The 25,382-nt window shown below is 51.7% G+C and overlaps 2 protein-coding genes and 2 long non-coding RNA genes across 9 annotated transcripts; 2 read left to right on the top strand and 2 right to left on the bottom strand.

Annotated features, from left to right (window-relative positions):
• Positions 1-690: 690 nt before the first annotated feature.
• On the top strand, positions 691-1,915 carry LOC119563991 (oligodendrocyte transcription factor 3-like). Its single transcript, XM_037882004.2, has one exon. The coding sequence runs from the start codon at positions 838-840 to the stop codon at positions 1,525-1,527; it is 690 nt and encodes a 229-aa protein (XP_037737932.1). The 5' UTR covers positions 691-837; the 3' UTR covers positions 1,528-1,915.
• A 490-nt stretch (positions 1,916-2,405) lies between these two features.
• On the bottom strand, positions 2,406-5,498 carry LOC122463306. Its single transcript, XR_006286528.1, has 3 exons — positions 5,205-5,498; positions 3,824-3,971; positions 2,406-2,812 (listed from the first exon to the last, which is right to left on the bottom strand). It is a non-coding gene; the product is annotated as an uncharacterized LOC122463306 (long non-coding RNA).
• Positions 5,499-6,015: 517 nt separating this feature from the next.
• LOC122463312 lies at positions 6,016-10,316 on the bottom strand. The gene is made up of 2 exons (XR_006286549.1): positions 10,261-10,316; positions 6,016-9,397 (listed from the first exon to the last, which is right to left on the bottom strand). It is a non-coding gene; the product is annotated as an uncharacterized LOC122463312 (long non-coding RNA).
• Positions 10,317-10,379: 63 nt separating this feature from the next.
• On the top strand, positions 10,380-24,656 carry BSDC1 (BSD domain containing 1). Of its 6 annotated transcripts, none has more exons than XM_037881621.2 (11): positions 10,380-10,436; positions 11,705-11,765; positions 13,348-13,464; positions 14,479-14,646; positions 15,223-15,277; positions 16,057-16,172; positions 17,222-17,290; positions 17,580-17,661; positions 18,459-19,019; positions 21,124-21,227; positions 22,330-24,656. In XM_037881621.2, the coding sequence occupies exons 1-11, from the start codon at positions 10,426-10,428 to the stop codon at positions 22,360-22,362; spliced, it is 1,377 nt and encodes a 458-aa protein (XP_037737549.1). In that variant the 5' UTR covers positions 10,380-10,425; the 3' UTR covers positions 22,363-24,656. The 6 variants fall into 6 exon arrangements, with proteins under 6 accessions (XP_037737549.1, XP_043388108.1, XP_037737547.1 ...); XM_037881619.2 differs by having other exon boundaries at positions 10,401-10,436; positions 11,681-11,765; XM_037881622.2 differs by lacking the exon at positions 10,380-10,436 and adding an exon at positions 11,136-11,612.
• The last annotated feature ends 726 nt before the right edge of the window (positions 24,657-25,382 follow it).

Raw genomic sequence — 25,382 nt, 5'->3', positions numbered from 1 at the left:
GACCCTGGCACAGCCATCCTCTTCAGGAGCAGCCTTATCCTCTTTGGGGTGAAGAAATGTGCAGTTTAGAGGAAACAATGATGATCCCTAGCTTTGCTTTCCCAGCAAACAGTGGGCCAGGTCCCCAGCTGGGGCAAAGTGCCGCACCTCCCTGAAGTCAATGGGACTGCATCCACCCTCTGAGGCTCTGGCTTATGTTTCAGGACCAAGATTCCCTTGTCCTATGCCCACCACTCCTTCCCCACACACTTTGTGAGCTCTCAATCTGCCCCTTGCCCTATCGCTGCTCCCCTTGACACAAGCATTTTCTGGACCTTCCAGGCCCTGATGCAGAGACTCTGGGCCAAATCCCGGTGTGGCTGTGGCCCACTGTGTCCATGGGTGGAGGGGAATGTGTGTGTGAGCGAGCCAGGGGTTTCGCAGGGTCCATACAGCTGGAGGAGGACAATGGGCAGAGATCTCGCCGCAGCTGGTCGCGTTCTGCCCGGCTGCATGCTCCGGGCTGCTCAGACCCCTCCGCCGCAGAGAGTCAAGCCGCCCCGGGTGGTGACTGGGGAAAGTGGCGGCCCGGTAGCCGCATTAGGGGAAGAATCTCTTTGGTGATTGGGCGCCATTGTTCCCTTTGTGACGGGGGCTGTATAAATAACCGGCCCTGCGGGGAGCCCGCTACACTCGCCCAGCCAACAAGGGGGACGGGGGGAAGTTTGTCTCCGACCCAGTGCACACGGGCCCCTTGTGACGGCGCCGGGCAGCAGCTGCCCCAGCAGCGGGGAGCCCCACCCCGGAGCCGCTGGCTGGGGGGCGGGGGGGGAAGCAGGTGGCACGTCTGGCTGCCCCATGGATTCCGATGTGGCCTCCACATCCAGCCGAGCATCGTCTCCGGAGCTGGAGGAAGCGGGCAGCCCCGAGCTCCCGCCCAGCCGCGTGTTCGAAGCCCGCTGCCGGGAGCCAGGGGCTCCCCAGCGGCGGCCCGGGGAGCCCAGCCCCAGCGGCCCGGCCGGGGGGACGCCCCGGGCCAGCAGGCAGGAGCAGTCGGGCGAGCAGCAGCGGCTGAAGGTGAACAGCCGCGAGCGCCGGCGGATGCACGACCTGAACCAGGCGCTGGACGGGCTGCGGGAGGTGATGCCCTACTCGCAGGGGCCGGCGGTGCGCAAGCTCTCCAAGATCGCCACCTTGCTGCTGGCCCGCAACTACATCCTCACGCTGAGCAGCTCCCTGCAGGAGATGAGGCGGCTGCTGAGCGAGCTCCACGCCGGGCCCCGCAGCCACCCGCTGCCCCGGGCCCGCCCCATGCCCCCCGCCGCCGGGGCGCAGAGCCTGCCCCCCGCCTGCTCCCTGGCAGCCGCAGCTGGGTACCCGGGCTGCCGACCGGCTCCGCGAGAGACTCACCGCACGGCGGCGGGGCCCCTGGGCCCCTTTTACAGACACTACTCCGGCTTGCCCTGCCTCTGCTCCGCGTGCCAGGCCGCACCCCGGGAGCTGCCAAGGGCGGCCGCCGCCCCGTCCTGCCTAAGGGCAAGCAAGTAAGGCCGGAGGCTCACCCTGGCCCCAGAGACCCAACGCCAAGGCGTTAATAGGGTCAGCGCCGCAGAACGGGCACTGCTCTGACCAGGAGAGTCCTTGGGCTGGGGGTAGCGCTATCGGTGCCCTTCCATTTACAAACCTCGCCAGTCTCCTCCTGACCATGTAACAGACACTTATCCCCTAAGACTCTACGACATGCTCTGTATCCAAACCTGCAGGCAGCAGGATCCCTAAGACAGTTCCCAAGGCTGGTGAGAGAAGAGCTTGATTGAGGTGGCCATTCAGCTGTGACACGTAGCTTTGCCTTTCTTCAGTAGCTGATGTGATGCAACGTACCTGGAATTTTCATTTTTACTGATAATAAATATAGTCATCTTAGTCAATGGATTTGGCAAACCGGTCTCCTATTTTGAAAGTTCCTTAAGAGTTTCATTTGGGCTGGGAGAACTTAGAGAAAATGTTTCAGAGAGAGAGAGAGAGAGAGAGAGAGAGAGAAGAATGGGGGTGGGGGGGATAGGCTAGGCTAGGAGAGGAAAAAGAGCTGAATGGTTTGGAAGAAAGTGAAACCAGTTAGCCCAAGTTTCCCATATAGAAGCCTTGGGAATTTATATTAGATTTCATTTAAACAGTTCTGAAGGTTCTACTAAATGCTTTAACTCCATGATTGCTTATAACAGCTGTTAAAATAAACCTAAGATCCAATACAGAGCAAATGAATCTGACAGATATCCAAGCACCTCCGCTCCCACTTTAGCTGATCTTGAAGAATTACTACTTGTTGATAATTTTTTATTGTTTATATTTCATTGTAAATATGCCATGCAAAGAACAGATTCCCTGCCAAGAAGAGTTTCCATTCCAAGATGCATTTTTTTCAAGCACTCAGACAAACTCAAATTATTTCAGTTTTAGGGAACTTCACCAAAAACAGGGGAGCTACAGTTTGGTGGTTTTTGGCTCACAGTTACACTGAGAAAGGTAGACTGTTTCTTGAATATTAAGGGATTTCCCACAGTCTTTCAAACTCTTCTTGTTTCCTGATGCTTATCTTTCAGGTCAAGTCCTTCGATGTGCTAGCACTGTATACATCTGTGTCCCATGCATGAAGAGTTCTGTTCTGTAACCCAGGGAGCAAGCAATTGCTGTGTCATAGGGCTACACACTTAGGGCTGGGTCCAAGGGTACGGACGTGGGGCAGTAGGTATTTTGGAGCTCAGACTTAGTATCTGAACTTTTATTGTGTCAGGACAGGTGGTCAGACGCCTCACTGATGGGGCCCACACAGTACCTAGATAGACAGAATCCATGATGTGATGATTTATACCTTCTGGCTACAAGCATTTAAATAGTAAATATTTGTATCATTTTCAAAAACTTTAGTGGGCAGAAGTACTGATCTACTTGGACTTTTACAATACACCTGACAAGTTCAGAAGAAGATTTCAGATCAGGTTTGCAGCTAGCAGCCACGCTGGAAACACATTAGGGCTAGTCAACATGTAAGACTTATACCAGCATAGCCATAATGGTGAGGAGTGTGATTTTTTTTAACAGTAAAGCTATGACAGGAAAGTGTAGATGCCGTTATACCAGCATAAAAGTCCTTTTGTCAGTATAGTTTATGTCTCTTGGGCAACTGGTATAAACTATGCCGGCAGAAGCATATGCCGGTATAAACAGTGTCTATACTATGTGGGTTTGCCAATACAGCTATACTGATATAGCTATCCGAGCAAACTTTTCTAGGATGGCTAAGGCCTCCAAATCCACAGCCCAAACTCAGGGCACTGTAACTATGGGAATTTTAGGAGTGGCATAAATCGGAAGCAGTGTCCATTAAACACGGATACTCAGCTACAGGTCTGGAGAGGTTTCTAGTTTCTCCGAGGCGCTGTAGAATTACGGCTCTCCTATCAATCAAAGGGGTCAATATAAGATGCCTCCTGAAAATGCATTTAAGCTTCTTAGGAATTGGAGAAGAAAGGGTTAAGTTATTTTAAAAAAACCTGTCAACAAAATACCTTCCTTCACATGGTAACTATTTTCTTGATTAAAATGGCTTTGCTGCTGGAAAGGCCCTTGGAATTACCTGACATAGTATCTCATTGAGATCTGCTCAGCTTCACTTTGTGACCCTCTAATCATCTCCGGCAATGCTCACAATACACCCTGATGATTCAATGCTAACTACTATCCATGCATCACATAATCATCTGTTATATTTCTATAGCACCTTTCATCCTGAAGACTCCCAAACCACTTTACAAAAATATATAAACTCTACATACATTGCACCCACCTCTGAAATTCAGCCATCTCTGGGGTAGAACAAGCAAGGTGTTTAACGCTGAACAGGGGCTCTACATGACAGATTCAAGCAGGAAGCGCAGGAGACAGCCATGTGAAGTTACAGGGGGATTCAGGGAAGCAGTCAGTAATTGCTTGATCTGGAATTTGACCAGGGTACTGGGATTAAACACTCCTACGCTTGCAGAAACGGGATTACAGGATGACAGTTTTACATCTCATCTGAAAGACAGTCCTGCCAGCAGTGCCCTTGATGCTGTTCTGGGCCATTGGTTTAATACTAACTCAAAGGAAACAATGCTTCCCATTGAATCACCAGCACCAAATCCTGCAAAACTAGATAGTCCTCACTATTACCTACTACTGTAATAAACATCATACTACTACTTACCTAGGCCAACCCTGCATAGCATGAGATCTGAACGTATCATAACATAAGATGGCCATTAAGCCTTTTCTCACTTGCTGTCTCCCTTCATATATCACTGAAGAGATAGTGATTTTAAAATACTGCTGCATTCTACGCTAATGATCCAAATCACCACACTTTACACTAGTGTTTTGGGCCACTACTGTACAATACTGCAGTACTGTTATTGCAGGAGGGGTCTCCATGGAGTACAGAGAAGGGAGAAGCCTGAAATTAAGGCAGAATTTGAACACTGTGGGGACATTTCTGATTTAACACATTTTTGGAAACACGCAGGTGTCTGGGTAGGAATGGGCTGGGAGGAATTATACTGCTGTTCAAATCACTCCCGGCAAATATATACAATACTATGTAAACCTTTATTTTCTTCTTGTTTTGCAGCCATTTCCAATGCCCTTAGAGTCCATGATAGTTTTCCCACTCAAATGCTAAGAGCCAAGAGAGTGTCTTAACGTATGCTTTAGAACAGGGAACCCTCGGTTTGATGGGTTTTCCCTGACTTTCATTGTGGTGTGCAGCTATTCACCATTTTACTCTGGCTTCCCTACCCCACCGTTATCTCTGGTGCTTAGTTTGTCTTATCCATGAGGATATGAGTGTCTTCCTTAGAAGCCCAAACAGATGCCACACACTGCATCTGAGAAGGAGTAATGTGGGGGTGATCTCTGTAGCTAGCCTCCTTCTCCTCTAGATAGCACAATCCTATGATATTGTCACCAGATTCCAATTCATTGGGTGGAGCACAAGTTTCCCAAACCCATCCCAAAGTCTGGGGAGAAGGTCAGATGCCAACATCTCATCTAAGCTTCTTGATGAGATTTTTCATATTGTATTTGCTCCTGCTGTGTCATGGAGAAAAATATACTAGTCAAAGGTAACTGGGGCAAAGGCTCCAAAGGTTTATTTCCTTATATTTAATGTACTGAAGATGATCGGTGCTGACCTGTCAGCTACAACATAAGCAGCAACTGAGCAGGCTTCCTTCATGTGGTTCTTCATACTGTCCAAATAATGTGCTTTGACTCTGCAATGGAAGGAGTACCAAGAGAGGCGAAATGGTATTTTTCTTCATGGCCCATTCAATTCTTGTCCCTGAGAATGACAACAAGGGCTCTTCATTTGGAGGTGTGGTAATTAATGAAGAGGACAGAGCAATCTGGATCAGTTGATAAACGGGGCGCAAGCAATGTATGTTTTAATTAGGTTAAATATAAAGGTATACATCTAGGAGCAAAGAATGTAGGTCACAGTTACACAGTGCAGGACTCTATCCTGGGAAGCAGTGATTCTGAAAATGATTTGCGGGGGGAGGGAAATCATGGTGAACATGAGATCTCAGTGTGATGCAGTGGCCAAATGGGTTAATGACATCCTTGGAAGCATAAACAGGAATCTCAAGTAGGAATAGAGAGGTTACTTTACCTGTGTGTTTGGTACTGGTGCAACCGTCGCAGAAATATTATGTCCAGCTGTTCTAGTGTCCACAAATCAAGAAGGATGATGATATTGGTTCACAGAGGAGCCACAAGAATGATTAAAGGATTAGAAAACCTGTCTTCTAAAGATGAATACATTGAGCTCCTTGAGTTTATTTTAACAAAGAGAAGGTTAAGGAGTGACTTGATCACAGTCTACAAATACCTACAGGGGGAACATGTGATAATGGACTCTTCAATCTAGCAGAAAAAGGTATAATAGGACCCAATAGCTGGAAGTTGAAGTTAGACAAATTCAGACTGGAAATAAGACATACATTTTTAACAGTGAGGGTAACTAACCATTGGAACAATTTATCAAGGGTTGTGATGGATTCTCCATCACTGGCAATTTTTAAAACAAGATTGGATGTTTTTCTAAAAGACCTGATCTAGGAACTATTTTGGGACTGTTCTATGGTTGTGTTGTACAGGAGCTCACACTCAGTGATCAGAAAGGTCCCTTCTGGCCTTGGAATCTCTGAATCAATCTCTGTGGTGGTCGTGAGCACATGTCCACTAGCAATGGTTCTGAGACCCGATTCATTCCGGCACAGATCCACCGAACAGCCAACAGCTGATAATAACTCAGTAACTATCGACATAGACTGTCTTCAGACAGCATCCTAGAAGAGGAAAGGCTCCCTAGCCAATTATCTATCTCCTGAGCCAGCCAGCCACCCAAACCCAGAATTGGATTATTGGTTGTTTAAGGGCCAAGTTGTTCAATGCTATACAGGACACAAGAATAAAAACAGTCCCAGCCCCAGAGAGCCTCTGGGGTGTCTTCTACCTTGGCCAAGATATAGAAGTTATAGCAAAAAAGCATATCTTAATTACTATTAATTTTATCTTTACTTCAGATTCTTCAGGTCACTGCCATATTCCAGAGCTCAGGACCTGATTTGCATAAAAAAAATCTAGCTCATGCTGGAATAGCTGGTTTTGAGAACGGACCAAACTTCATGCATTGATTACAGAGACTTCAGCTTTAAATCAATGGTCGGGGGGTGGGAAGGAAAGAGAAAAACCTGCTAATGATGGACTGGGGACAATGGTTATTTGCAGGGCTCATGTATCATACAAGCAACAACTGTTTCCAAAAAGGCTTCATTTTTATTAACGAGCCCTAGGCCAGCCAAGGGACTGATGTCTCCAGAACAAAAGCTGTTAAAAGGGAAATTTATGGACTGGTTTTGATAGTGTGCACATGGACGCCTGCCTCCTTTTGTAAACCATGGCTCTTTAATAAATCACATGAGTGAGCCTGAAAAGCAAAAGCCAAGGGTGGCAGCTGGGAGGGATGGCCTAAAGGCCCCTTTGCGGACTCAGCAATTCAGATGTCACCTGGTTCCTTTGCATCTCCTAGTCACTTCTCCAGAATCATCTCATGAGAGAAGAAAAACAAGGAGACATGATCCCCAAGCATAGCAAGGTTCTGGGATAAACATGCTCAGTTTTTACAGTAAAATGAACACTCAGTCCTCACCAACTTTGGGATCTGGATGGGGAGAAACTAAAGCAGGAATGACTTAATAACTTGCATGATAAAGAGCATGGCCCCTGGGAATCTGCCAGCATCTAATAGCACCACATGGTCTTTGAAACACAAACATTGTGCAATCCAACATTCAACATTTCCCCAAATGTCCAGTGAACTAGTCCCCATCCCCTCCTAAATTCACCCAGATGGGCAGAGGATGAAATCACTAGTTAATCAGCAGTGTAAAAATTAAGCACAATTCCTGACATGCAGGCACATGGCAGTCTCTTGTTGGGATAATGAGAGTCACTGACCCATGTGAAGCTGTCACTCAGCTAGTAATCTGAAGCAGATGGCGTGAATTCATTGGCCATTTAATAGCCAAGCATGTCTCCTGTTCTGCATGAGGCATTCCCTCTGGAGTGGGGTGTGTGTATATGGACAGAGAGGGAGCACAGAAACGTGAACATGTTCTCCTCTGTTACCAGCACAGGACAGCCTTGCTCCTTGTGCATCATCCCACCACTTGAAATCAGCTGGGACATATTACTAGCAGTCCCCAGGTCTGAATTCCTTGGCGGGGGCTGGAGGAAGGGCCTTATCAGTGGGGTGCGGGTGGCCTTGGCTCTGGAATCCAATTACTCCATTGGTTTGACAGAGCCAATTTGTTGACCTGGAGGGTGTGTTGCAAGATTTACCTGTTTGCTCAGGCTTACCCTGGCTCAGTTGAGTTCCTTTGCAAGTTGGGGGGAGGAAGGAATTCTTTCCTAAACTGACTTTGCTTAGTTTTGTTCTCTTATTTGTGGTGTTGCAAGGCAGTTATAAATGCAGCCAGCAATTGTGACAGGCATACAGAACTGAATTAGTAACCTTGCCAATGTGTGTGTGTGTGTGTGTAAACTGGTGTCTATGAAGGAGCAGCTGGTGATGAGCGTATATGGTATGTAGGGGCATTTTGCAGTTTGCTCTGTAGATTCCTCCTCCCTCTTTGCTGCCTTTCTAGTGCCAGGACAGCGCGTGAAAAAGAGAACCCAGTGGAGATGCTCTATTTGAAGTATCCTTTTCTCTTCTTGAGAAAACCTGGGGTACTGCTTTACAACATCTGAGGGGAGGGTAAGATGCATCCTGTCTTCATATTTTGCAGAGAAGGGTTTTTTCCCCCCCAGCAAAATATGACCATAATTCTTCCATTTTATGCTACCTCTGAGACTGTTCCATCTTGGGGCACAAAGTTAAAAGACTTGCTACCAACCCGTGCAGGCTACTGAGGCTGAACTCAAAGTACATATGAATGTGAGAATGCATTGGACAGGTGTGCCAAGGTGATGAGAGCACAGCAACAGGGCTTTCTGGACACAGTGACCACAGAGCCATTTCCACTGGACACAATATCGACGCAACCAGAGAATAACCAGTACGTCAGAGCAAAATTGGTAGGAGTCCAATCACCATTGCAATAGAAATGTTTATGAAGCATCATCTGGGTCTCCCTTTTCTCTCTCTCATTCCTAGCCAAAGACCAAAAAGTACAGGATGCAAAAAATTCATTCGTAAGCTGAAATCAAAAGCCAGATCCTGAGACCACGAAGACCCCAACTCCTGCGCTCAGCACTTCAGGATCAGATATCCGGCCCTTCATGAGGATGCACCAAATAGGAGTATTTAGTGAATCAAACATTTTGTGGGTGCTGAGAGGTTTATCTTCATCACAGCCTCGCTGTCGGGGGGGGGGGGGGGGGGGGGGGTTTCTATGGCTTTCTTTTCACTCATGGCTGCGCTTCTGAGCTAATTATGAGGACCACAGCTGTGCTCTTGCTGACACAGAAGCGCGGCCACTGAAGTTGTTCCCCTGAGGGAAGATGGGACATGAGATTTGCCTGCAGCAAAGAAAGAGAGTAGAAAGCCGTACAGTGGAAACGGTGCACGCATCACCACCAACATCCTAACTACCTCTGGCAAGCCCGCTCCCGTGGGGAAGCTTATGCTGCTGGATTCCTTGTTGATTTTGGCAGCTTGCTGCTGTAGCTAGGATCATAGCGGTCACCGCTCCAAGGAAGCGCGCTCAGCTGCGGCACTAGCTGCCCGGCACAGAGGAAGCTGCTGAAAGAAATCTCACGCACTGCCGGAGTCCCAGATGATGCTGTGACACATCAACTTCACTCTTCCAGTAATTATTTCCTATATAAAGTTATATTACTGTTAAGCAAACTAGAGAGATAAGGTGCGTGAGGGCTTGTCTTTTATTGGGCCAACTTCTGTTGGCGAGAGAGACAAACTAACCAGCTTACGCGGCGGCAAAGAGCCTGGTGGCACCCTACAGACTAACAGACACATCGGAGCAGGAGCTTTCCGGAGCGCGTACCCACTTCTTCAGCGGACGCAGATTGTAGGAATACCTGAGCCCCTTCTCGCTAAGCGCAGAGGTAGGGGAGACAGGCTGGCACCGCCAGGTGGGGCAGTTAACAGGCAGAAGCATGGTCCCGAGGTTAGGGGACGCAGCAGTCAGCCCCGGGGGGAGGGGGGGATATTAATTGGGAGAGCAGAGAGGGAAAGGGGACCCAGCAAGACCGGAACCCAAGGGGACGGGATGACCCCCGGGGACGGCTTGAGAAACCAGGGAGTGGCCAAGGCAGCAGGCAGGGGACCCCCCCCCGCCGGGTGGTGGGAACAAACCAGGCGACCCCCCCAGAAGCGGACCCGCGCGGGGTCCCGCAGCGGGGGGGGGGGCTGCGCCAGGGGCTCCCCGCAGCGCTGTGCGGGGGGGGGACCGGCCCGGGGAGCCCCAGCGGGGGTGGGGAGGGAGGATCCCGGGGTAGCGCCCGGCATGGGGGGGTAGCGCCCGGCGGGGGGGGGGGGACGCCCCCCCCGGCCATAGGCGGGCGCTGGGGAGCGGAGGCCCCGCCTCCCTGGGGCGGCCGGGCGGGGGTCGCCGGGCCCCGGGCTCTCGCTCCCGGGGGGCGGGGGGGGCGCTAATATTGAGCGCGCGTGCGGAGCTGCCCGGCCGACGCTCGATCGCTCTCGACCCTCCGCAGCCACCGTACCCGTTACCAGCCCGAGCCCCGCGTGAACGAGGACGTGACGTTGCCGCTGGGCGGTGGCCCCCGCGTGACCCGCCCCCTCTGGGCGGTGGCTAAAAATAGCCCGCCCAGGAGGCGGGGTTTCTGGCGTCAAAGGTCAGTAAATAGTGGTGACGTCAGGCGTCCAAAATGGCGGAAGGGTGAGAGTAACGCAGAGCGGGGGGGCGGTCCCTTGGCGGTGGGGGAAGGGATCTGAGGGGGGCGCCCTCGTGCGGGAGGGGTGGGGGGCAGAGCGGGGTGGGAAGGGATTGGTCTGTGGGGGTAGGAAGGAGTCTGGTTATGTGAGGTTGGGAGGTAAGGGGGCTGGGAAGGGAGCTGGCTGGGGGGCAGAGAGGGGTGGGTGGGAAGGGAGCTGGCTGGGCGGGGCTGGGGGGGCAGAGGGGGGTGGGTGGGAAGGGAGCTGGCTGGGGGGGCAGAGGGGGGTGGGTGGGAAGGGAGCGGGCTGGGGGGGCAGAGGGGGGTGGGTGGGAAGGGAGCTAGCTGGCTGGGCTGGGCGGGGGGGGTGGGAAGGGAGCTGGCTGGGGGGGCAGAGAAGGGTGGGTGGGAAGGGAGCTGGCTGGGTGGGGCTGGGGGCGGTGGGTGGGAAGGGAGCGGGCTGGGGGGGCAGAGGGGGGTGGGTGGGAAGGGAGCGGGCTGGGCTGGGCCGGGCCGGGCCGGGGGCGGGGGGTGGGAAGAGAGCGGGCTGGGCTGGGCGGGGTAGGGGGCATGGGTGGGAAGGAAGCTGGCTGGGCTGGGCGGGGTGGGGGAGGGTGGGTGGGAAGGGAGCTGGCTGGGGGGGCTGGAGGGGGTGGGTGGGAAGGGAGCGGGCTGGGGTGGGGTGAGGGTAGGAGGGAATTTGGCTGTATAGAGGAAAGAGTGTTATGGTGTGGCAGAAACCATGGGAGAAATGGAGAGTGTGTCTTGTGATGGGGGTTGTTTCTCTCGGCTGGGAACAGGAGAGGCTTAGAAACATGGTCTGGTTAAAATCCAACCAGTTTAAAAACCAGCCAGGTCTGCCTTCCTCACTGTTACTGACTCTCCATGAGATGATTAAACTAAGGGGGACTGACCCATCTAATTTCCCTGCTTCCTTTTGGGGTTGAGTTTCCGTGGCCCCGCAGAGTAGATGGCTTAGTTCATACTGTGGGTCTCGTGCCACAGCCTGGGGTGCAATGTGTGGGCTGGAAATGCTGCAGGGGTGGTTTGCATTTAATTGTAACCCTTTTGGATCTTAAACCTTTGAAAGGAGAGTTGCTGGGTGAGAGGGGTAGGTTCTTTGAAGGCCCAAAGGGTTTGAACAGAGCAAAGCAGTGGCTGTAGCTTTTACACATGCTGGGGTATGTATGTATGTATGTTTTAATGGACTCCTTGGTGTGAATTTATAATGTGAAATTCACAATTTCAGCTTCATATGTTTGTCCTGTAACAGGGAAGATGGAGGCTGGTGGAGAAGCTGGTTGCAGCAAAGCTACCAGACTGTCAAAGAGAAGGTAGGAGGTTGCCTGTATGGAACAGGACAAGCTATTGCTTGAGGAAAGCTTGCATCTTCCCACAGAAAAACACAATAGTTTATTTGGATTTCTCACTCTTCTTGCGGATTCTTCTGTAACCCGAGCAAATCAGGCCCAGTAAGGAGCCTCTTATAGGAGTTTTCTGTTTTGCTGTGTAATCCTGTGGAAATTCTTCCTGATTTCTACATTGTTTTTTAAAGTAACCTATGGGACTGAGTCACTCTGTGAATGTCCTTTTCTCCTGCTGGATTGTAGCCTGGTGTTTGACATACACTGGGCATTAGCCATGATGTGGGTATTATCATCTTCAATCTGCCTACATGCTCTCTGTTGCTTCTAAAAATGCACTTAAGCAACTATGCAGTTCTGGGGTAAGGCAGCCGTATTGCAGTGCAGAACTTTATTTCGTCACTTATGATTAGTATAAAGTAAGCTGTGAAATGTTGGTTGAGCCCCTGATAGCAGAGAGTGTGGCTACTCTGCAAAGTTATGAATTATCTAGTGGCACTTAACCTAAAAGGAGCCGTTGGACAAGGGGCTTAGCCAAAATTTCCCTTCTTAACAATGTCGTGTGAGGTGCCCTGTACTAGCCAGTTGCTGCAGTTCCCCCCAGAGCTGGCTGTGTTTGTTATGAGAGGCTTTGGGATCCTTTGGCCTGGAGAGTCCTGTGTTAATGTAAAATGTTATTCTAATAATGGTTCAGTTCATTACTTCTATGTTACCATCTACTCTTGGGGAAAATCTGTTTACTGGAAAGTCTTAACTTAGTCTTATCCAAACAGAAACCCTGTCCTCAGATATTGAGCTGTGAAAAGTCACGTGAAAGCTTGAACTAGATTGTAGTTATAGATCTGCACTTTGGAAAGGCCTCTTGTTCTGGAGGCAGTGGGGAGAAGAATGCCCAGAGCATACTGCCCCCCCACAGCAACTCGCAAAGGCATGAGACTGAGAAGTTCAGCTACACTATGATTGAAACTAGGCAACATGTGACTCATCCATATATTTGCAGCTTTCATTCAAAGGCTATTGAAACAATAATAAAGGAGCCAAGAAAATGTGTGGTTTAAAAAAAAATAAAAATCCGATTGCTTTGCTATGTCTAAAGTTATCCCTGTAGATCTGCGCACTAGCGACAGCTTTTATTAAGGCCCTGTCAGCACTACGGCATCGATCACCTCTAAACAGTCTGGAAACGTGATTACAGCACTGCTGTTAGAATGTGCGCTGGCGTGTCCATGACAACGAAGGAGCCAGGCTTTAGCCTAATTGTCTGCCAGGATTAAAATGTGATTTTTTTTTTCTATCTGCACTGGTAAGGAAGGAACATGTAACGTGATTTGGGCATAGTCGTGTTTCTCAGATGTGTTGTAAACATGATTATTTCTATGGCGTTGGTAGGGCCTCACCTGCGAGAGCCCTGTCATCTCCACATACAGAATAGTCCCTCGGGTTAGAGGCCTCTGTTGCTCCAGGGATTGTGATGCCTCAGATATTCCTAGGGTGAAAATGGACTTGTGTGAGAATCTGGGGTTGATATACTCTGTGTCCCTCTGTCTTGTAGTCCACGGAAGCATTGGAGTTCATGAAGCGGGACCTGACTGAGTTCACCCAGGTGGTGCAGCATGATACAGCATGCACCATTGCTGCCACGGCCAGCGTGGTCAAGGAGAAGCTGGTTGTAAGTAACAGCAGGCAAGCCACGACTCTGCCTCCTGCTCTCATTAGAGAGTAGAGCTGGCTGTCAAACAGGATTCTGGCACTACACAGACTGTTCCTTTCAGGAAATGATGCCTTTATAGCATGACCTGAAGTCACATCGCTCTTGGACTTTGAATTTGAACTCCCTTCCCTAATGCAAAGTGTCTGTGATGACCCTAAGTGATTCCCTTGTTATGGCTGCCAGGACTGTTTGATGTCAGTGCCCCATTGACAGTTGTCAAGATGGGACGGGGGAAGGTGCATGCTGTGGCTCCCCGAAGGGCCAGCTGCTTCCTTTCCGTTTGTGACTCTCAGGGCGGGGGGCCTTTTGGAGCCACAGGCCAGGTTTCTGCACAGTAGTGGCAGATGTTGCAAGGGGAATCCTAATTTCCATTTGCTTGGGGCTGGGGAAGCTCTTAGCTCAGAGTGGCACTGTGTGATTAGGGGTGGGAGGAAGGTAGGATACCTAGTTGGATCTGCATTTCCTGCTTGGAGACTGGGTGGAACTAATTTCTCTCCTACCCTCTTTGGTTCCCCATTTTCTGTGCTGTTGTGAGGCTTGGAATCAGCTTCACCCTCTGCCTACCTGTGCCACCAGGTGAGGCACAGAATGTTCTGCCTAGGTGTCAGGATAAGCCTGGAGATGAGTTCCCTTTTCCCAGACCCAAAGGAGACCTTTGCCCTGCACAGCTGTTACCATGACAGCACAGCTCCCTATCCTCTCCCCAAACCAGCCACTCTTACTTGCCCCCCACCCCATCCCACAGCCCAGGCTAGTTCCCTGCCTATCTGTTGCCATCACCCCGACTAACCACCTACCCTGTCCCCCTGCTCATCTCAGGTCAGCCTGGACTGCACAATCCCCCACTACCACCCTTTAAGGAGAGAATTGTCCCTCTTTAAAGGGACACTGACACTGGAAAAGACCACATGGGACTGTCTGCGGTTCAGGCACCATTGTTTAGATCATTCCCTTGTCTTTCTCTTTGCAAAGACGGAAGGCTCCTCGGGCACGACTGAGAAAGTGAAGAAAGGACTCGCTGACTTCCTGGGTGTCATCTCAGACACGTTCGCTCCTTCGCCAGATAAGACCATCGACTGCGATGTTATAACGCTGATGGCAACACCCTCTGGTACTACAGAACCGTACGACAGCACCAAGGTATGTGCTGAGCAGTGTTCCCTCTGATTTTTCCCCTGCGTGCGTGGAATGAATTTTGTTATGTGCACCGATATGGAGATGATGTGTGACATGTCACCTCCATATTGGTGCATATAACAAAATTCATGTGGCAGTGGTGGGGTCGAGGGGTTTGGAGTATGAGGGGGGGCTCAGGGCTGGGGTGAGGGCTCTGGCTGGGGGTGCGGGGTCTGGGGATGAAGGGTTTGGTGTGCAGGCTGCCCCATGGCTACGACAGGAAGAGAGGTGCCTCCCCCTCCCCACCCCCCCCAGCTCTCTGCCCCCACAGCAGCACCTGGGCTGTGGGGGAGAGGTGCCACTCCCCGCCGTGGCAGCTCCGGGGCTGTGGAGCTGCAGCCTGCGTGGTGTTTAATAGGCTGCTGCTCGGCCGTGCAGCTTAGAGGGAACTTAGGTGCCGAATGCCCCTCACTGCCTGCTGGGTGGGAAACGCCTTAGCTCCCACCAGGGATTTATGTGACAGACCCCCTTCATCACTGGGCTCATCTGCTGTCCCTCATGCTAATGGCTGTCCCTTCCCGTATGTGTTGTCTCTTGCAGGCTCGTCTCTACACCCTGCAGTCAGACCCAGCAACCTACTGCAACGAACCGGATGGTAAGCTGAGATGGGCGGGAGGGGGAGACATTGAGGTGTTCGCGTGTGTGGTGGTGGTTGGTGGGTCCCCAGTAGACGAGTGCCCTCGTGACCGACCGCCACCACAGCTGGTTTCGTGGGCTGCTTGTTGGCAAAGAGGCCATGGCAACTGAGTTAACTTCACAGCCTATGAGTTGACCCTGCCCAGGTGTGGCTGAGGCTCCATGCCCTGTGCTATGTGGGAAGCTGCAGAGCTGCTGCCTGATTAACCTGTTCTGGGATTTTGGAGCTGGGAATCCAGCAACTGGCAGTGTGCCAAAGAGTGAATGCTGACCCTCGGTTCCAGTAGACACACATGGGAAGGGCAAGGCAGAGCAAGTGGTGTGTCTGAGATGGAGTGGGTGGGCATGGATGCAACACGCCACGCGCCCCCCCCCCACCACATACACACCTACCCAATGTGCAGTTATAAAGGGATATTCTCAAGGACACTTCTAGTTCCTCTCAGTCCCCTGCTTCCTCATTGTGACCCTGCCTCTTGTGGGTGGGGGCTGGCTGTGGATCCCATCAGTGTTTCTCCATGAGTATGCACCTCGGGCTGCTTAGCCAATGAAGTGTGCTTCCTGCTCACTTCCTTAGGACTCAGGTTGTTGCCTCTGTGATGCCCCTTGCTGTCTTAGCCTGGCCCCTTCACTCCAGTGGCACCTGATCGCACCAGATAGCATGTTTCCCCTTAACTCCCTGTGTTTCTGTCCCTGTCTCATTTGTTCCAAGGACCTCTCTCTGCTTCCCCCGTGCAGGCCCCATTGAGCTCTTTGAGTCCTGGCTCTCGCAGTTTAACCTAGAGGAGAAGAAAGGGGAGATCTCGGAGCTGCTGGTGACCAGCCCCTCCATCCGGGCTCTCTACACCAAGATGGTGAGGTGCAGCCTGGCTCCTGCACTTTCTCATGGTTGCGCAGGCTCAGACCTGCCTGAAGCCTCCAGTGTGTGGGAGTCAGGGGAGATATGAGTAGGAAACTGTACTCCTTGGGCTCCAGGGCCTGGGATGGAGAGCAATGGCAGCATGCTTTAGCCAAGCAGGGTGGCCTGTGCAACTTTGCTGCCAAGTAGCTCATTGGGCTCTTTTTCTCTGCCTGTGGACTGCAGTATCGCAGGTCTGGAGCCAGTTGTCATATGCTGCTCTGGAGCTGTCTGGCCTCTGTCTGTCTGAGCATCTTGGTGAATCCTTGTGTAATGAGTCTCCAGCAGATGTTTGACAGCAAGTCATCTGCATTCTGAAAACGCAGATTGCTTACGTAGGGCACAGTCTGTCCCAGGAGTGGTTGGAGCCAGGGGCGTATGGGCACTGTGGCCAAGTCATGAGGAGGTTGAATGAGCAGAGGGAAATCAGTGCTGTCTAGTGGTTAGGGCAGGCAAATGCGAGTCTGGATGCCTGGGTTCTATTCTCTGTAAACTGGTTAAGCTGCCCCACCTCTGAACGGAGTGATGGTCAGCCCAGGGAGATCAAACAGTTGCTGATGTTGGTAGATTGGCAGCTCTTGCCTGAAGTGACCTAGAGTGGTGCCCAGTGATCTAAAATAAGAGATTTTGAGTATTGTCTTATTCAGGAAGATGGGATTGGGATACGCAGAGCAAGGACCTGTGGGTGGGAGCAGTGGCCTAGTGTGGGAGACCTGGGTTTCCCTGCTGTTCTCTCCCCAGGTCTGCAGGGCTGGGAGTGTTGAGGTGGTGCAGGTGGCCTGTCATAGGTGGAAGGGCTGCTCACTCGTGACCCCTTTACTGTGTCTGCTTTATCAGTCAGTGGGTTCCAGTGGGAGCCCCATGGAGTTGTTCTCTGCCAGAAGGATAAAGGGTTTGCAGTGAGAAGGCAGAGGAACCCCAAGGGGAGTGAGGTCAGAGACTGCAGCGTCCCCAGGCTCTCCTTACTGAATTCTTCCCTCTCTTTTTTCCTTCCAATGGTCCCAGGTCCCAGTGGCTGTTTCCCATTCCGAATTCTGGCAGCGCTACTTCTATAAAGTCCATCACCTGGAGCAGGTGCGTTCCGGGGGAGGGAAGTCTACCCTGCAAGGAAGCTAAAGTGGAGGGTGCAGTGTGGTGAGGAGCTGTGCAAAGGGGCTGTTACTCAACATGCACCCTCCGATCAGAGGGAGGGTTGCTAGCCCCTGAACAGCAGCAGAGAACTGGGCTCCCTTCCCCAAGTCCCTGCCATTAGTGACAGTGCTGTAGGGAACTTGCAGGGGTTGGAGCTCTGCACACCAGGGCCGGGATCGGGGAGGAGATGGTGTGGGCACAGCTCCTGACTGCAGCTGCGAATTCCCCACAGGAGGAGGTTCGGAGGGAAGCTCTGAAGCAGAGGGCGGAGCAGAGCGTGCATCACGAGGAGCCAGGCTGGGAAGAGGAAGAGGGTAAGTCAGATGGCCAGGAAGCCAAGAGAGAGCTTCTGAGACCCATGGTGGATCTGGGAAGAGAAAGCGTGCTGTAGAATGGTTCCTGCTAATTGTCATGAAACCAGTTCCCCAATCCAGCTGCAACACCCTCCCCCGCCTCGCCATGGGCTGTGTCTGTATTTGGCTTTGTGGCCCAAAATAGCCCACTGCCGCTATCGGCTGCACCATGCTAATGCCGGTGGGAGCCCTAGCACGGGCGAGGTGAATGCTCCCGGCACCACTGTGATGTTTAGACCTGCTCTGAACAGGTTTGGAGGGAAGGCTGGTTAAAACGCTGGGGCTGCCTACTTTATAGGACTGACTCCTGCCACAGCAGTTTGAGTGCTTCCCAAACCTGGATGGTTTGATCCTCTCAGGTCCCCTGTGGGATCATCCCCATGTTACAGTTAGGGAAGCCAAGGCACAGAGAGATGAAGTGACATGCCCAGGATCACACTGGAAGTTTTGGGATGGAGCTGGGCATTGAGGACTATCTCCTGTGTGCATTAGCTCCAAGCTGGGCCTGCTGCTCTGGGGTGCTGCCTGGACCAGAGCATCCACTGGCAGGAAATATGTGGCAGGGAGGCTTAGCGGGGCCTATTCCCAGAATGGGTAGGGGGAACGAGCAGACTGTGGTGCTGATGCTGCTCCCAGCAATGGCTGGAGGCTCCGATGCCTGTGTTTGGGAAGGGAGGTGCCCCTTTCAGCAGTTGTTCTCTGCCTATTTGTGCTTCATACAGAGATGCTGAAATCCTTTTCCATTCTCCCCCCCACAGAGGAATTTTTGGGGATGTCACCCCAACCTTGTGTGAATTTGAAATCTCTAGAAGAGGGAAAGCAAACAACATCTGTCCCTGCAGCAGCTGCTCCCCTGACCCTGGAGGGAAGTCCCATCCCCAGCATAAAGGAGCCAGCAGAGGAAAGCTGGTCTGGTCTTGCTGCAGTCCCAGCCCCGGCCCAGGTGACCCCGTCTGAGAGCAGCGAGAGTGTCTCCCTTGTGACTCAGATTGCAAACCCTGCCTCTGTGCCTGATGCACGGTTACAGACTGGAGCTCAGCTGTCTGGGGCCAGGGACCTCTCCCAAAGGTTACTGGAAGCTACTTCTGAAGAGCAGGGCTCCCAGCCAAAACCAGCAGAGTCTGCACATCCTCCTACAACCACTCAGAAGCTGGCAGTATCTTCAGAGCAACTGGGCTCTGTGGGGCTCAAGGAACAGGCAGAGAGCAAGCCAACGGGCCAGACAGAGACTCTGAAAGAGGACGGGCTGACAGATTTACGAGTCTTTGAGCTGAACTCAGACAGCGGGAAATCCACTCCCTCCAACAATGGGAAGAAAGGTGGGTAACTGCTGTCAGCACTGAGCCATCACCGGGGACCCTGCCCTAGGGAACGAAGCTCTCAGGGGAACGGTGCCTGATTTATAATGGACACACTTTATTGCTCTGTGTCCTGGGTTCAGCCGAAATGAGCCTTGAACTGTGACTCGTGGGTGAACAGCCTGTGAGCTGGAGAGTGCGCTGAACTGGTGAGCTGTCTGATGATCCCACGTTGGGAGCCTTTGATTATTCGCGTTCCATGTGTTGCTGACATCGCCAACCCCCGAGCTACACCCATCTACCCATGTGTGCCCACACAGGCAGATCCTGAAGTGGTGCAAGTTCTAAGCCAAGTAAACGATTTCTGCGTCAGTCCTGAGCAAACCTTTCCCAGCTCGCTGCCCAAGGCATACCGAGGGGCGCATGTGGATTCTCTGGCTTTTTAGGGACTGCAGGGAGCTCCAGGAGGGAGAAGGGTGTGCTGGATCTGACCCTTCAGTGATGAATAGTGGCGAGCTGGATTGCCTCGCTTCTCATTTAGAATCCGTAATACACAATTTTGCCACCTGGGGGCGTTAAACTTTGCAACTCAAGTTATTGACAATCTGTGGTCAGGGTGGCCTGGGATCGTGGTGTAGCTGTGGCTTGTTCATCTCGTTCTGAAAGCCTTAACTCTGTGCTTATCTCTTTGAGGCCGCTAAAAAGCCAGGGTGCAGGGTCTGGGGCGTCAACAGTTAATGATGGTGAGATTCCACCATCAAACTCTTAACCTTGGGGAGAAAGGGAAGAGTCTTGGCAGCAAGCCGGGCACAGACGTGGGGTATGAACACCACCCTGAAGTGAGCTGCATGTCCCCTGACTGTGTTGGCCTGGCCCTAAAGGTATTGGTGCCGCTGGAAATACCTCTGAGCAACAGGCAGCAGGACCTGCGAAGGAGGCTTAGTATGTTAGATGTGGATTTATACTGGGGAAGGGAGTCCAATTAGAAGAAGAAATATGAGTTTCCCGACAGGACACAGTAGGGCACCCTCTTCCCCTCCTGGCCACCCTTGGGGCTACAGAATGCCAGGATGGTGGCAGGTACTTGGTGATGTGAAATTCTTCCTTCCTGAGAGGCCCCATCAGTAACCTGGCCTCTGGTCAACTGGGAGCACCCCTCTCGGCCCAGAGCGTATGGGGGAGAGGGGGTGTTAGCTGGGTCAGGGTAATGCTGAATGCCGGTGTAGCTCTTGTCCCCTTTTACCTGCTGCATTTGCTCTGTGACTATAGCTTGGCTCTTGTCTGGGAGTGGGCCTGGGTAGAACTCCCCTTTGCTCTTGCCCCCAGCAAACAGAAGTGACTCCGGACACAGCGGAAGTCTGGGTCAGGTTCAGCCCAGACCTACTCCCTACCCTCCTCCACCTACCAGTAGTGAGCTCAGGACACATCGCGGGAGGGCATGGCAGATTTCCCCATCCTGCTCATCTGGCTTCTTGTCTGCCTCGTAACCTCCTTGTTGGCGTCTCACTGGTGGGTCAGAAATCCATGTACGCAAATGCTCGTGGAGTGTGTCCTCAGCATGCACATGCTTTGAAGAGGCTCCACCTGGAGACCCTGGGCGCTGTCGGTATCATCTGGGAGTTTGCAAAGACTTGGTCATGCTCTTTTATCTCAGGTCCCTGATAGTTAGCAGTTAGTCAAGCCTGGAGGTAGGTGGCCTTGGCATACCTCAATTTTGCTGATACTGTGGCTAGGTTCTGTGGCCCTGTGGCATGAGCCAAGTCTTCAGCTCTCAGAACACCTGAGCCAGGAGACCTTGTCTGTTTAGTGGAGTCTGGGGTGAGCTGCTTCGGGGACCCTGCTTTGCTCTTACTAACAGCTCGCTGTGGAATAGCAAGGCCAGAGGAGGGGAGGGGCCTTTTTGCTAATCCCAAACCTTGGGCCCCCAAAGCTGGGGTGGTGAGCTGGCAGGAGCCAAGTGGGGTGATCTTGGGCTGATGAAATCTGTTTCACTCTAAAGAGCCAGGGACCCTGATGTAAAATATTTGAGAAACACCATGCATCATCAGGTCCCACCAAAGCCTTTCACGTTCCCATTTGCTCTTTGCCTTCTAGAGGGCTTAACCTCGGTGTCCTGTGATTTCAGGCTCCAGCACCGATATCAGTGAGGACTGGGAGAAAGACTTTGATTTGGACATGACAGAAGAAGAAGTGCAGCTGGCGCTCTCGAAGGTGGAGGTGTCCGGAGAGGTAAGAGACACGGCGAGTTGGGTGTGGCAGCGCTAACTTAGCAGAAGGTCCCTCCCAGGACAGACTCCACCATGCACTGTTGTTTTCAGTGGCTTCTCATTGCACCTGTGCATGAGCACAACCACTGTTGGGAGCTTCCGGCCTGGGTCAGCCGCCAACTCCTGTCATGGAGCTGAGTGGAGAGTGATCCAGCGTGTTGGGACTAAGGGGAAATCCCTGGGCTCCAGAACAACCCCCATCCTCTCTGCAGACAGCAAGGCAGTGTAGCACAATGTGCTTTAGAGAGATACGGGGTTTGCTGCTTTCCTTGCCTCTCCTCACAACGAGAAGCTGGGCTGGGCAGCCAGCTAGCAGCTGAATAACCAGAATTCTCCGCTCTCCAGCAGTGGGGACCCAGGGCACAATAGAACAGCCTTGCAGGAGCCAGATGTGGATCTGGGCTCTTGCCTACAAAAGTCATGGAGGGACTAGCTAGAGAGAGGGAGGGGATTAACCCTTTAAACCAGGGCTTTGGAGCTCTGCACTGGCTCCGCTCCAGGCAAAAACCTTCAGCTCCACTGCTCCGGAGCTGCTCCGCACTCCACCTCTGGGCTCCACTCCAAAACCCTGCTTTAAACACTACTGGGACGGTTACTGAGAAAGGAACACTTGTTTCCCAGAAAGTGAAACTGGAGCAATCAGGGTGTGTTCTGTGTCTGCCAGGCTTTGCACTGACTTGGTTGCCTCGTCTGGCCACTAAGGGCTAGTCCTACGTTACCGTGCTACATCAGCGCAGCTGCAGCGCGTCTGGTGAAGACGCCCTTTGCCGACAGGAGAGCGCACTCACATCAGCATGATGACTCAGCTTCCGCCTCTTGCTGAGGTGATGTCGGCGGGAGAGCGTCTCCCACCAACGTAGCACTGGTGTGGACAGCGCTTAGTTCACTGTAACTTGTGTTGCGTCAGGGGGTGGCTTTTTCACACCCCTGAGTGACATAAGTTACAATGACTTCAGTGGTAGTGTAGACAAACTCTAAGTGTCCAGTGCTACCGAAAGCACCTGGGGGCAGATGGCTGGTGTATTATCTAAACCGACTGATAGATGTCTCTCTCCTGTTTACAGCTGGAAGATGAAGAGTGGGAGGACTGGGAATAAGGCGATTGCTTCCTCTGTGTGTGTCACAGGCTCATTCCCACCATCCAATGTGAATTAAATCACAGATCGACTATTCCTTTCATGTGTAACTGTGCTGGGGTTTTTGGTTCCGGGCTGGAGGAGTTCCATCCCTGCTAAATCCTAGGGGTAGCTCAAACTCATGACCCATTCAGATGCTGGAAGAGGTGGTAGCGGGTGTTACACTAATACGCATAGGGGTACTAGGGAGGGGGGTGCATCTTCTCACTAGGTCCTAGAGACCAGCAGGGTTGAAACTGCCTGCCCAGATTGAGGCCTGGGGTGGGTGGCAGGTCAGGTGAGGCCCTGGGATCGAACCGGGCAGAACACCTGGCAGGACTGGTCTGCATTGGCAGGATGTCAGTTTGCTGACTCTACTTGTGTGTGAATATAACCTACAATACAGCAGTTTAGAAGGCTCGTCAGTGCGAATTGTTCCTGTTCGCTCATTACTTCAGACTCCAGGCCAGATTAACTCTGAGAGCGACCCCCGAAGTGGGACTGACCAGAGGCTGGAGATGCAGCACTGGAAGCCCCTTCGTATTGCTACGCTTACCACTGTGAGGAACGGCAGTTGGCTGGAGGCTTTGATCTAGAGCCAGGCTTCTCTAGAGGGAACTATATGTTGCCCTGCCTCTTCCTGAACCATAGCCTGGCCTGTTGTCTTAGAAGCTGCTACAGAAATCCCAGCACTTCCTTCTGTTTCCTTGGGATGCAGCTTTTCAGTTGGAAACCCAAACTCCCAGCTGCGGGAGCCACAGCCAGCCTCCGAAGGGAGTCGTGTCACCCTCCCCTGCTTTGCTATCTGCACTGCCTCTCTCTGCTTTGCTGGACGATGAGCACTTTTAATTGTCGTCCTTAATTCCTCAGGCAATGTCCTGATGCTCGTAGTTTTCTCCTGAATGGGCTTTTCTGAGCAGGCAGTGGACCTGGGTCAGACCCAGGGCAGAACTGCCCCATCTGTGTGCACCAGCCACCCGGCTTGGTCACTTAAAAGACCCAGTGTAGGTACGGTGGCCACCACTTAAACATTAGCCTTTGCCAGCAGGTCCCACCACTCTTTGCTGTTCTATTTAAAGCGGGAGGCAAAAGCATCTTGCACAACAGATGCTACCTGGTGGCAGGGGCTGGTCACTGTAGCCATTGACTTTGCTGCTTGAATCCCCCTCCTGAAATCCACCGCTCCCTTCCACCTCCTTGGCAGGACCTGCCTGTCCCCCACGCACTCCAAACATTGCTAGATCATCTCTGCTTCTGTTCAGCTGAGCCCCCTGCAAGGCTCTGACTCTTTCTCCCACCCCTGTTGACTGCTGTAGACCCCCTTTCGGTCTGTCATCTCTGTCCGTGGGGGGGTGTTCCCTTCTCTTTGTCCTTCTGATCTGTCACAAAATGCTGCTCCCCAGTGGATGTCACCAGTACACAGTTATCTTAAAGGGACAGCATCTACCCCACTGTCTCTGGCCTTCAAACTATTGGTTTTATCCATGGTTTCTTTAGGTCATTCTGCTTCTTTAAGGGCCAATTCACTGGGGCTGTGGGTTTCCCTATTTTTAGACGGCACTAGCCTTCTGGGGTCTTGGAGTGTTAATTTTCCCATGGGGAGATTCTCCAGTGGCAGCAGCAGCTGATGTAGGTGCATCGAAGGTGGCTGTGTCATCCAGATCCCTGTCTGAGAGCCTGTTTGTGCCACAAAGTCCACCAGGTCCAGGGACCAACCTACAGCATGGCTCCAGCTTGTCATTGTAGAATTGATCAACAGCATCTCTGAGCCATGCTACTGCCTAGCTCTGTCCTAGCGATGCGGGTAAAGTGCAGTTATGTCCCCTCTATACTGAGATGGAGCTAAGTCAGGAGACATCCCTGTCGTAACTAGGTCCCCCAGTATGGCTGGGCCCTTGGCCAGGAGACTGGTGGCTCTCTGGAAGTATCTGAGACCATGTCATTTGCGCTTGGTGCTGCACCAAGCAAGGACCCCCCTGTATATACTCCTGTCCCATTTAAAGGTGTGGTTCCTGGCTGGAAGCTCATGTCCCAAGGTTGAAGCTGGGAGAAAGCGCGGAGCTTGCCTTTCTCTTTGTAACTCTTTCGTTAGTTAATTAACCTCTTGGTTATTTGTGCAATATTCTCTATTTTAAATTATACTGCATCTCCTGGGAGCATTTTATAGCTGGGGCAAAAGAAAGATTCTAACAGCTGTTAGTTTTGTAATGACAACTTTCTCCTGAACCTTTTACAGACTTGCAGTTAACAGAAATTAAAGGAATTCTACAGAATCAGCTGCCTGTGTTGGGTTGTCTTTATTTCCACCACCTACAGGGCCATGTGTGGCCATCCTTCTGAAATGGGTCTGGGTGTGGTTTGCTGCCCAGTAGCAGCCCCTGCTTTGGGCATGAGTCTAATTTGGGGGCAGGCTGGACAGTCCATTCAGAGCAATTTTCCAATTTGTCAAGGTTGTTTTTAATTGTGAGTAGACGACCTACACTTTCCTTCGTCTTCTCTTGCTCCTAAAGTATTTAAAGAACCTCTTTTCTCATTGCCTGTTATGTCCCTTGCTTGGTGTAACTCATTTTGTGCCTTAGCCTTTCTGAATTTGTCCCTACATGCTTGTGCTATTGTTTTGGACTCCTCCTTAGCAATTTGTCTGTTTCCAATTTTTATAGGATTCCTTTTTGATTTTCACGTCATGAAAGAGTTCCTTTGGGAGCCATATTGGCCTCTTACTATTCTTCCTATCTTTCCTTCTCATCAAGAGAGGTTGCAGTTGTGTCTTCAGTATTGTCTCCTTGAGAAACTGCCAGCTCCCCTGAACTCCTTTTTCCCTTAGATTTTCTACCTACCAGTTCTCTGAGTTTGTTAATCAGATTTGTTACCAAGTCTTCCCTGTCAGTCAGAATCAAGTCTAAATTGGCTCTCCCCTTGGTTACTTCCTCCACTTTCTGAAAGTGTGTGGTCCGCCCAACCACATCCAGGAACTTACTGGAAATTTTGTTTTGCCATGTTAC

Source organism: Chelonia mydas, chromosome 19 (genome assembly GCF_015237465.2).
Source record: "Chelonia mydas isolate rCheMyd1 chromosome 19, rCheMyd1.pri.v2, whole genome shotgun sequence".
Lineage (NCBI taxonomy): Eukaryota > Metazoa > Chordata > Testudines > Cheloniidae > Chelonia > Chelonia mydas.
This window is presented reverse-complemented; position numbering and strand designations above follow the sequence as displayed.

What these genes read in the sequence shown, in the direction of transcription:
- LOC119563991 (XM_037882004.2), top strand. Translation starts at nt 838, where the DNA reads ATGGATTCCGATGTGGCCTCCACATCCAGCCGAGCATCGTCTCCGGAG.
- BSDC1 (XM_037881619.2), top strand. An exon ending in ACCAGACTGTCAAAGAGAAG is followed by an intron (nt 11,766 to 13,347) that starts GTAGGAGGTTGC and finishes TCTGTCTTGTAG; the next exon opens with TCCACGGAAGCATTGGAGTT. An exon ending in AGGTGGAGGTGTCCGGAGAG is followed by an intron (nt 21,228 to 22,329) that starts GTAAGAGACACG and finishes TCCTGTTTACAG; the next exon opens with CTGGAAGATGAAGAGTGGGA.